The sequence below is a fragment of the Rhamphochromis sp. 'chilingali' genome, assembly GCF_963969265.1.
Source record: "Rhamphochromis sp. 'chilingali' genome assembly, chromosome: 6".
NCBI classification, from domain to species: Eukaryota; Metazoa; Chordata; class Actinopteri; order Cichliformes; family Cichlidae; genus Rhamphochromis; species Rhamphochromis sp. 'chilingali'.
The window spans coordinates 36,935,419-36,948,005 of NC_137933.1; the positions used below are offsets into that span (position 1 = coordinate 36,935,419).

Below are 12,587 nucleotides of genomic sequence, written 5' to 3' on the forward strand. Positions count from 1 at the left end.
TCCTGAAGAGAAGAAAGCTCCTGCAAGATGTGACCATCCCCCCCACCAGATGAAGAGCCCCCCAGGCGGCTCGACGCACCGGCGGCACCCTGCTCCAGGGCCGGGCCCCCATGCACCCACCCGCCCACAACCCCGGCAACACACCAACCAGGACCCAAGCCCCCGAGGCCCGGCCCGGGCCCCAGCCCAGAGACGGAGCGCCCCCAGAACCTCACGCCCATCCCGGACCCACCCAGGGGCAGCCAGGTTGCCAGGTCAGTAACCCACGTCCGTCAGCACAGACCCTCCCCTAGCCCCGCTGCACGCAGCCGCGAGGAAACAGTCACCTGAGAGCCAACAGAGCCCCCAACCGGACGTGACCGCTACCCCGGGTTGAGCCCCCCAAGGAAGATGCCTCCGGGGAACCCCCCGACGCCCTAAGCCTGTCCCTACCCCCTCACCAATCACAACAGTGAAGTCAATGTAGTCTTTTGCAACAGACAAGTGACTTTGGGAGGGATGTATCATCAGCTTGTTATATTTGCCAGTTTTGTTGATATTAGGCAGGAGAATCGTCAGATTTTTAAAACATAGTAACTAGTAAGGAAAAAGGATTATTCTAAGTTTGGATTGACTGATCAGGATAGAATAATCCCTGAGGACTGCTCATGGATGGATGCCATCAAATGAAACATAGATGTGAGACGACAAGTGCGGCTTACCATGACTCAAGTCCAGCCATAAAGAAAAGAAATAACTTCTTTATTAATAACATGGTATCTGAAGAGTCAGTACATTGCTGTTTGTGTAATGAAAATACAACTGCAAGTCCAAAACAAGGTCTGTAAAAAGTCTGTAAATAACCGCGTATATATGCACAATTCTACATGAAAAAAAATTGTGCCCTTTTGTCGTTTTAATTTTGTGGGATTCAAACAGTGTCAGGAAAGCGTTTCTCATTCATTGTATAAAATGTAGACCCGCAAATACATGACAGTAAAAAATGCTGTTACTACATTTGTCCAGCAGATGGCAACCTTCGCTTAGCAACAAAAAAAGTAATAACCACAGAGTGCCACTTGCAACTCTTCACTATCCTGTATGGCACTATACTTTGCATGTTTTATAAAACCCTGAGAATAATAATTTAAAAAATACAAATATATGCTAAAATATACAAAAGTCATTCACTTCTAGAAATAAAAGTTATCCAAGATGCTTTTCTTTCCATCACTAGTGCCCAAGCCAAGTCTTCCTCACCAGCTTGACTGTGTTAAGTGAATACTGTTTCTGTCCATGTATTGCAAATATTTCCATCCACCAGACAGATTTCAGGTATCACTCAGATAGAACAACAAACTGACACAAAGGCAAGCTGCTGGATGTCTGCAGGCTGACATGATGACTATAACAAGTTGACAGTTATCTGAGCAGTCTATTTTGAGCAGACAGGCACACCTGCAGGTTATTGCTCTAGGTATTTCAGCAATAGAAATCCAGCCCATGCTTGTGCTGCTGCTGCTGGGAGGATGTAGTGATCTCATCTGGAGCATGAGCAGGCCAACTGTGGAGGTCCCCAGTGAGTTTGGAATCCAAAAGAGTCTCCCTCATCTGTTGGTTCTCCCTTGTTGCTGCCTCCCACACCACCTCCAGCTCTTCCTCTATCTCCCTGCAGGTGCGAAGAGAGGAGACAAGAAAATGAGTCAGACGATCCATTTGTCCATCATTCTACATATTTGATAAGTTACAGTATTGTGAAATAGCAATAAAGTTACACAATACCAACTGGACCTGTGTAAACTGAATTTACACCCCTTGGCAGCTAAAGTGGGCACACAGGTCTGATCACTCCCACCCCTGCTCAATCAAATCATCACCATTTTTAGAAACATGGATTTGGTTTACATTTGTCAGGAGCAGGAGGAATCTGAATTTTGTCAGAACACACCTAGATGATCTTCAGATTTTCATAGTTGAACTGTTTGGATGACAATGGTCAGGATTTTCTATGAGTCGTGTTGTGGCGAGTGCCATACTTTATGCTGTTTCATGCTGGGGCAGCAGGTTGAGGATCGCAGATGCCAACAGACTCAATAAACCGATCAGTTACTGGCCAGTAACACTGTGGGGGTGGAGCTGGCGTCAGAGAAGCGGATGTTGTCCTTGATAAGGACAATGCTGGACAATACCTCCAACCCACTCCATGACGTACTGGCCAGTCACAGGAGCACAATCAGTGAGAGACTGAGATTAGTCAAATGCACCACTGAATGACACAGGAAATCATTCCTGCCTGAGGTCATCTCTCTGTACAGTTCCTCTATCTAAAGCCCAAGTACACACTGCAATCGTTGCACACCATTAATATCGCATCCTCTACAGCAATAATAAAAAGTCAAAATGATAAGAGGGGCACCTCAGTGTCAACTGTATACATTTAATTTTAGTATAATAGCATATAATAGTATAGTAGTGTAATATACTGGGAGATTTGTAATTAGAGCTTTTTTGCTATATTTTGTATTATTTTATTTAACTTAGTTAGGTACTGTTCTTAGTGTCATGGAGCGACTGTGACAACATAATGTCCTCCGGGATTAATAAAATATTCTGATTTTGAATGTTGGGCTGCTTTGCTCCTTTTGCTATGACTTTCCGTAACTTTAAGGCACGAAAAGAAAAAGCACGCTCTCCAATTGTCTTTTTTCTGTCTCTAGGAACCTTTAGAAGGCCAGAGTGCTGAGATCGTAGAGCACGGGATGGAACGCAAAGGTGTAAAAGGTCGGAGAGGTATGAAGGTGCCAATCCATTTGAAGCCTTGTAGGTGAGCAGCAGGACCTTAAAATCTGCTCAAACCTGACAAGGTAGCCAATGAAGAGATCTCAGTACAGGGGTAATGTATTTCCCGGTTCTTGTTATAATGCGAGCAGCTGCATTCTGCACCATCTGTAGACCTCTAAAATTTTCTTTGGTAGCCCAGAAAGAAGAGCATTCATGGACAAGAACCTCTGCAGTGTCGCTTGACAAAACCTGTCTGATTTTGGCTATGTTCCTCAAATCATAAAAGGTGGTCTTTGTTATCTCTTTTACATGAGACTTGAAGGAGAGCACCACGTCAAACCACACGCCCAAGTTTTTTACCTTGTCCCTGCAATTTATGACATTGTCTCAATTTTCAAGATGAAATTTTGCAACAAGTGCTGAAATTTTTGTGGTCATTGAAGGCCATTGATGGTCACTCTTTTTTCTTCGTGTTAAAACTCTGGTAGCGACATTTTGAATGACATGCATTCTGTGTATGCTAAAGCCTGAATAAAGTCCACTATGGTAATCAAGTCAGAAACAAATAAGAGGATGGATGACCTATTCTAAATCGGACTGTGACAGGAATGGCTGAATTTTTTACATGTGTCTAAGAAGAATTAAACAGAAATGCATGATATTAGATGCCTGTATATTAAACAAGAGCTCAGAGTCTTTTCGGTTTTGAGCCTCTTTGCAAACACAAAGCTCAGACTAGAAGAGAGTTCAATACTATTTCTGTTGGAGGAAGGTGTAATTATGATTATTTCAGTTCTGGAGTCATTCAGCTTAAAAAAACAACAACCAGATTCAGAAAGAACTTTGAATCTCTGTGAGATCAGCACGAAATAAAGTCAAAAAGCATAAAAAACAGAAAGAATGTCAAACAGTTTTTCAGTTTTGCAGCATCAGTTTTCAATAAAATAATGGCTAATCAAGTGAAGTGGAGTTGGCATTAAAGCAAGAAACTGAAGAATGAAGGAAAATGTTTAAATACAGTGAATAATGGCACGTTTGTATATAATAATAAGCGAGGAAGGGGCTTTTCTTTTCGAAAACACTATCCAAAACAGACTGTAGGTTTCTACCGTAAACCTGTCATCACCATCGCAGATAATGGGGATGCAATGGCTGCGGCAACAGTCCTCTGCTGTCCTTACATCACTCTGGGTTGCTGGGAAGTGCATGCTTCATCTTCTTTCTCAATTATATCTAAAGCAGCACCAGAGGCATTGTATATTATGATTTAAAAAGAGAAGCACACATAGCACCCCATCAGAATGTAATAGAACAGAAATGTAGTTGTTGGTTTGGGTGAATTTCACAGTGCAGGCACTCCAAAATGAAGAGTATACTGTGCAAATAGGAGTATGCATTAAGATAGATTGAGAATGTGTGGAAAATCAGTGCTTTGTAATAGAAAGGTTAGCTAAAAAGGTATTGTTATAAATAAACATAAAGCAATACAAACTGCAGCTACTGAAAAGCTCATTAAGTTAAATGGACACCTCTCCATATTAGATAGAAAATGAAACATTACGATCTCTATAAACACAAGATTCACTGTGGGGCTTTTAGTCAAGAACTAATTGAAAAAATCCATCAGTCGTGTGTTTATGCATGTGTGTGTGAATGTATAAGCCTGAAGGTTAATGCCAGCAGTCATATCAGCAAGGGTTTAACATTCAGCTGATCACAACATTAACTGCTTACAATCCAAACAAACATGGGTATAATCTGAGGACTAAATGTCTTCCTGATCCATTAATGACAGCAACTGCAATCGATTGCACTGACAGTTTAAATAAGACTTTGATCCTTTTTAAAAATATATATTCTACACACGAATGCCCAATTATTTATTCATGTGAGTCTAGCCTGCCATCTGATGTGCATTCTTAATGTCAGCAACAAGCCAGCAGTCAAATTAGAAACGTTACACAAACAACAGGTGATGTATTTGGTATATTGAGAGTGATCCTGGATCTTTTCTAATGGAAAGAACTTATAGCAGGAAAAGAAAACCTGAGTTAAAAGATAACAAGATGTGAATCAAATTTTCTGAACATGTAACAGATATTTTTTTTAAAACCCATAAAAACAAAAAAATACTAGTTGCTGACCAGATGCATTTTTCTGTTGCTATACAAATATACATTAACTAGAGCAAACGCTTTTTAAAGGCTCAATACTGCAGTGACTGAGCATCAGGCTTTACGGCACTATAACTCTCTTCCTTCTGCGATTCAGTAGCAAAAGTTTATAACCAGATTGACCTATGATGTGTTTAATAAACAGCCTCTGGTTGAATAGTCAGTTAATTAGACTGTGCTGATAATCAGGGGCTTTCGACAAACAAGCACGAGTGTTATAAACTTCATCACTTTCTGTGGCATCTGGCCGGACTTGGATTAGACATCACAAATCTCACAAGCACACAGAGAGCTACCTTCCTCAATTAGAGATTATAAATAAAACATAAAGCTTTTAAAATCAGTCTCCCTGAAGGCTTTAAATCGCATTGACCACAACACTTACCTCCATGTCAGTAGGGATTTTTTTTTTTTTTTTTTTAGTTGGAGCAGACGAGCACTTCCTCATGAAATTAACTCACCAGGCACAATGCAGGAAAAAGTGGAGTGTTTCTAAATAAAGCAGCAATCACTCTGCTCGGCCAGGGTGTTATATTGCATTTAGATGATATGGGAATAACTGTCAGAGGGAGATGATTGTTGACGGCTCAGATGTGGCAACATTCACGCATTCAACACCGAAACAAAACCATAAAATTTGACTTTTCTGAAGTATTTTTCCAACTTTTAAACACTCAAAGTGAAGATGACTTGTTTGCCTCATTAGCTCAGTGTGAGATGTGGTGACATTTGAGTTTGGTCACAGCACGGGTACAAAATGAGCAGTGTCAGTCCAAAAATGTAGATGTGGTCTGCCTGTAGTGAGGAAAAAAACCCATCTGAGTTCATTTCCCACTAACTGAGTTTATTTTCTGTGCCCAGGGAAGTTACTCGGTTCAGCCTTTCATATGTAGCTGTCAGGCTTCTTAGAAGAACCTACTCTAAATTGTTCTGCCTAACCATGATGTGAACAACAAAAATAAATAACCTCAATATTTCTTTAGCTGTTGGTTTGCTCTGCCAAGCAGGACAGCTGTTTATGATTTGATTGATTTAAGATAAGATACCTTTATTAGTCCCACAAGGGGAAATTTCATGTTAATGCTGCCGACCTATTGCACGCAATGGCGGCGCCATCTTACCCTCCGACCATACATACATTACACAAAAACATCACATGGGGAAGACAGGTCAGAGAGGTATAACAATGCAAAATGCACCACATGAGGAAAGATAAGGAGAAAAAAAAATAACTCCCCCCAGACTGAGCTTCAATAGGGAGATCAGTTTGAGAACAGAAAAAAAAACACCTCTGCACATAGCACATGAAAAAACTCTTAATACACCAAAGAAACACATGACAAGCAACAGGGGTGGGTAAAGGGTGAGAGACAGCCAATGTAGACAGTACATCCGGGCCTGCAGCATCGGAGGGGAATAAGCGTTGAAGGCGTTTGGAGGGGTGAGTGTACATCTGCATGTGTATATATATATGTCTGTGTGCGTGTGTGTGTGTGTATGTGTCCAGATTTGATACAACATTTATTAAAGAAAATAAATACTGTCTTTATGAACCTTTACTTTCTTTAGATTTTGTTCATGTTATGCGATATTGTTGAAAATATGCACTTTAGATGCACCGATTAGACTCCTTTGTGCATTAGCTGTATTATGTTTAGATCTCTGTTTGAGCTTTAGGCAGGACTGTGGGGAAGCACTTTAACCTTAGCAAATGATCATAATTTCTAACAATCTCAACGGGGAAAAAAAAGTCAAACTAATACAAAGCAACTCAAGGTCTGCATCAGCAAATGAGTCAGTGTGTCTGGTTAAAAGTTGTAAAGCAGGTGTGTATGGTCTCACGTTGTTTGTATCTTTTGCACTCTGACACTTTTCCAGTTGATGCTGTGTCTGACTATACTGTGCACATGATGTCAGTCTGACAACCTTAATTTGCTTGTGAGGACCATATAAGGTGCAGCAAAGCTTCAGAAATAAGCCTAAGTAGAAGTTACTACTGGTACTCTGGGTTAGCTCCAAGTGTACATCAGAACATCTCTCTGAAGTCCACCACTGAAGTCTGGTTGCCTTATGTTTACCTGTAAAAGACAGATCAATCTTTTGTCATTGTAACTGTTTTATCTAAGGAGCTTGTAGAGAAAAGTGTTTGGACTTCTATTCTAAGAAGTCCAGATGCTTTTCTTTACAAGCTCCTTAGACTACGATGACCTGGATGACTGACAACCTTCACAGACATAACTGTTTTATCATATAGTTTCCGTTCCAGCTCTCACTAGAGTGTCTTTGCATAATTAACACCTCAAGGATCTTATCTTATATCTGGTCTCATATTAGGCCTTTGATTAGCAACTCAATCAATTTTCTGCCTGAAACAAGCTCATTTAGCTATTCTCCCTTGAAGGCCACCCTCCCTTTAAGCCTGCTTTTTTCTGATAGGCTGCTCCTGACCAAAAAGAAGGTTTGAACTGTAAGTGGGTGGGGTTTCTGTGTTTCTGGGACATGGATATCTCTTTCACTGACAGACAAGAGTAGACCAAAACTGCTGAAACAGCACAACAATTATAAAGTTATCTGCCTGTCTGATTGTGAGTGATGGAAAATTAAAAAAAGAAAGAAAGAAAGAAAAGAAAGTGCAATAGATCCCTTTAAATCTTGTTTCAGGCTTCTTCTTTTTTTTTTTTTAATTCCCAGCTGTGTGAGTTTCCTACTGATTGGTGACTTCTTACTTCTAGATGACTACAGTTCTGGACAAATCTATGATCCTGGCGGTTCATCAAAAGCCTATATATTATAAAAGGCACACATAAAATTTTTATAATGACCAATTTTCCCTGCAATTTTAAAGGCAGGAAAAAAAACCCCTCCAGACTGTAAATTTATCTTGAGAACATTAACTTGACTGTGAAGAAAAAAAAATGATCTCATTCCTAATTAACAATGTTCCTCGGAGTGAATGACTTTTGCTAAAAAACACTTTGTCCTTTGCCTTCGGTGAGTAAAGACTCACACGTCTGCTAATTACCTCCAACCCAAACAGTTACCTGGGGCAACAGCTCTCACCGCTGCTTCCTATGAGGCTACTCACTACTCACACAGAATACAAAGATTAATCTTGGTGCTACAACAGATGGAAAATTCAATAGGAGTGTGTATGTTTGGTGGGATAGCTGCAGGAGCCAAAAGCCACACAGATGCAGTCTGACCTATTGTATTTAGCAAGGCTTAGCAGTAGCTCTGCCATCCCAGAAAACCTCCATTACAATAATAGCTTCAGTAAGCTGTCGCTATATCAGGATTTGGTCTGTTGCTCTGCAGCAGAACATCTCACTCCTTACCTCCCCCATCCTGTCTCAGTCAGCGAAGACACTAACATCATTCTGAGTTATTCTGAGCTGTTGGGGATCATAAGTCAAATAAGGCAGAAAGACAGCTACAGGGAAAAACACTAGCATCTCTCCTTAATTATGACTTTAAGCAAGTATTTTGTCCTTAACTAAAGAGAAGTTAGTCACAGCAATACAAATACATATTTACAAAATTTTACTCATCCAGATAGATATAAGTTTTAATTTTTCATTGATCATTAAAAATAAAATCAACCTATTATAACAAACACTGCAAACCAATTTAAAATTTACATTATTTTGTAACTGAAAACCAAAAAAACCCCTGAAGAAATGGCATCTTGGTGTTGAGTTGGGTTGGGTTGAGGTCTACAAAAGGTTATGGATTTTCTATGTCAGCTACATGTACAGTTTGGACTACAAAAGTATCACTGCTGTGTGTCAGTAACAGTCCTCTTTCACTTCATGCTTTAGGCTGGAAAACAAATTGCAAGGAAAAGAAACTAGATTTAACATAGGTTCCACCATAACAGCGGTCTCGAACTCCAGGCCTCGAGGGCCGGTGTCCTGCAGGTTTTAGATGTGTCCTTGATCCAACACAGCTGATTTAAATGGCTAATTTACCTCCTCAACATGTCTTGAAGTTCTCCAGAGGCCTGGTAATGAACTAATCATTTGAATCAGGTGTGTTGACCCAGGGTGAGATCTAAAATCTGCAGGACACCGGCCCTCGAGGCCTGCAGTTCAAGACCCCTGCTCTATAACGTTCAACCACCTGATGAGCCACTAAAAGCATAAACATCTTGGTCACTACATGATCCTCCTGAAATACACCACACCTTTGTGCCCAGAACCATGTAACTCAAGAGGAACAGAGAACCAGCTATTATCCCCTCTGGTCCTTTACTCTGCTGGATAAAGCAGATTCAGAACCACTCGTGAACCTGATAATTAACTACTGCTAAAAAATATGTTTATCCACATTCTTGGACATAGGCATTAATTATGCATGAGTCTCCAAGTGTGCACAACATTAACATAAAATAATGTCAGCAATTTACACTTCTCATTTTCCCACGAGTGAAAACAGGAGAGATTAATGCTGCATCAGACAAAAAGTCGAACCGACTTTAGATTAGCTGTTGTAGTTCACCTGAACCTAAAGCTAAAACGATGCTTAAACTCAATTCAAAACGGAATCTATGGCTATTTTACAACATAGCATATGACAACAAACTCAGTGTAAACCCATTCTCAGGCAGTTCTTAATCTATTGCATCATTTCCAAACAATTATTCATCACTGAGCTCAAATCCACCCACTCAAAATCCTGAAAAACATGCTAAAAATATGTTTTATCAACAAACACCAAACAGTGAGAGCAGATTATGCATTCAGGTCTTAGCTAGAAGGCTGCAGAAAGAAATCAAACAAAAGCTGAAATGTTTGTTGGGAGGAAGCTAGCTCTATAAGGACTGCTCTTCTATGTTCTGCTTTTTTGTGGCTGGATATGGCGAAGACAGGACTGCATTTAGAGGGGAAAAAAGTGATCTGAAGACTCAAACCCCTCCTGAGCTCCTGGAAGTCTCAGGCAATGCAGCTTCCCTGGAGGCTACGCAGAACTCAGCATGCAGGCGGTAATCACAACTTATCAGCATCTCTGCTGCTGTATCATGGGCAGAATACAAAGCAGTGGATCAGAGAGAAATGAATGAAGCAGAGATAGATTTTCTTCTGTTCAGTTCTGAGAAGTTTGTCTTCACCCTAGTCAATTCTCATTTAAATCGTCTCGTAACGCTCAAATGGAGAAGAAGGTACTTCTGGTTTTTTAAATCACCAAGATTTTACTCACCATCAGCTATTGCCACAATAACACATTTTATTCTGTGCCACCATTTGGAGGTCAGTCATAGATTCATTCACATGCACTCTGATGACTGGGTAAAGCTGACTCAAGGGTATCTGCAGTTACTCAAAGGCAGTGGTGCAGCGGTTTGTGGTGTGGTAAAGCCAGTAGGTTAGTAATGTCTGTGGTAATGTGTACAATTTGTCATTAAGATGCCCTCAGGGCAGACCAGGACAGGATCTTCTAACAATCTGATTAGCTTGCTTTCATTTGATAGCAGCAGGCAGCTGGCTCAGAGACTGAGCTAAAAACAGACTAACAGGGGAATAAAGGGGAAGCGGTAGATTGTTTCAGGAGCATCAGAGTACAAAGACTCAGTGTTCACTGGGTGTCGTACTACAATAGTCTAAAAAGAACCAAGAATATACGATCAACTACTGTATACACGAAATATTTACTAAATACATAACGTAAAGTATGTGCTGACATGTTCTCAATCAAATAATATCATATTTACTGAAAATATATTGCTTCAGGCAGTATTCATGTGAATCCTGTTAAGAATCAGGTGCAGTTTTTCCACCCTAAGCAGTCCAGCGTCTGTGAGCACTGTGTACAACTGTGGGGTTGGTGGTAACGTTGGAAGAAATTGCTGATCCTGGGGAGGGAGGGAGGGCTAACTCATTTTATGTGAAGGGAGGATTTTAGAACAGAGCTGTGTGATCTGCTGTTTCCACCACTTTACAGAATGTCAGCATGTATGTCCTGAACCCAGTGATGAAAGAGAAAAATGCACTGTACACATACATACACTGGACAGAACACACAGATATACAATGACATAGGACACTGACGAGATGTTTTAAAAAAGTGATATTTAAAACCTTTTTTGGCTGCTTGTGTTTACAGCTTGCTGTGAAGTTGATACTATTTACTCTAGGTAGGGTAGGAGCGTGAGCAATTATCTTAGCAAAGAGATACAAACATCAGCAAAGGTATCAGCTTTAAATGGTCATATCAACAAAATCACTGTAATGTAAACATTTACTGTCTTACTTTATCTTCTGAGGGGAATAGTTTTGGCTCTAAATGCTTCATTATACTTGCAAGAGAGCTAATAATGGTGTCTGAGGGCCATGTGGCACTGAGCAGGCATCATAACGCGGGTCCACATGTTCTTAAACTACTGAGACCAAACTAAAATTAAAGATATATGGGGTCCAGAGAGTAATGGTAAATGGCCTTTATTTGTATAGCGCTTTTACTAGTCCCCCCTAGGGACCCCAAAGCGCTTTACACACCCAGTCATCCACCCATTCACACACTGGTGGAGGCAAGCTACAGTTGTAGCCACAGCTGCCGTGGGGCAGACTGACAGAAGCGAGGCTGCCATATCGCGCCTGGTGTTGGCCATATTCTGGCCAACACCAGTAGGCGAAGTGTCTTGCCCAAGGACACAACGACCGAGACTGTCCGAGCTGGGGCTCGAACCGGCAACCTTCCGATTACAAGGCAAACTCCCAACTCTTGAACCACGATCGCCCAAGATGTGGCTGTAGGAATTGCCCAATGTGGATCTGTGGACAAGGAATGTCTCAGTTATGGGTAATGACTTTTTTTTTTGGATGGAATACTTTTAATTGTGGACAGACCTACTGTCTGCACAAACATGCATGAGGAGACATGGCTGGCCCATAAAATTATGGCTACATTATGGAAGCAGAAGAGTCAACAGTGAGGTAATGAACCTAGCAGAATGAAGCCTGGTTACAACCGTTTATTGTCTTGAGTGGAAGAAGCACAGACAATTGAGTAATATAACTGGGTGTTCAATGCAGCGTCACCTATTCACATTGTAACATTATGTACACACCCCCAGAACAAAAAGCTATACAATAAATCAGTATTGCACTAAACAGTGTTTGCATCTTGCTCCATTTCCACACGTCAGTGTTTTTTCAGTGTACTGATAAGCCCTATTGCGACTTAAGAAATGATATTGCTTCTTTTCTTCAAATTTTCATGTGAATATTGTGTATGTCTGTGCTGTTATTCAGTGCTTTCTAATAAACGATTAAGATGTTTGATCTCGCACGACTGAGCGAATACAGATTTTGACTCGATTAATAACAGGACACAGGGCCCGATGGGCGTCGTCACCACCTCACACACACACCGTCACTGCCTCTGCTCTTCGTGTTGCTGCCATTTCACAGATCGGGAGGGCTGACACACACACACACACACACACACACACACACACACACACACACACACACACACACACACACACACCATGAAACTTTACCAAAAAAAGAAAATAAAGTGGTCTCTGACAACTCTATCAACATATAAAAAGAAATATTCTAAATACTTTTGGCATCTTCAGTTTAATAATTTAGGACTGAGTTAGGAGGAATATGTATTGAACAAAGAATTTCACAGTTGAGGAATAAACCTGTT

At 40.8% G+C, this 12,587-nt stretch overlaps 1 protein-coding gene across 3 annotated transcripts in view; it reads right to left on the reverse strand.

Annotated features, from left to right (window-relative positions):
• Nucleotides 1–724: 724 nt before the first annotated feature.
• cep89 (centrosomal protein 89) overlaps nt 725–12,587 on the reverse strand; it is a 74,875-nt gene continuing 63,012 nt past the window's right edge. For all 3 annotated transcript variants that reach the window (XM_080884536.1, XM_080884537.1, XM_080884535.1), the window contains one exon: nt 725–1,648. In XM_080884536.1, the coding sequence (XP_080740662.1) occupies nt 1,462–1,648 (187 nt within the window). In that variant the 3' untranslated portion in view covers nt 725–1,461. The remainder of the gene's footprint in view (nt 1,649–12,587) is intronic.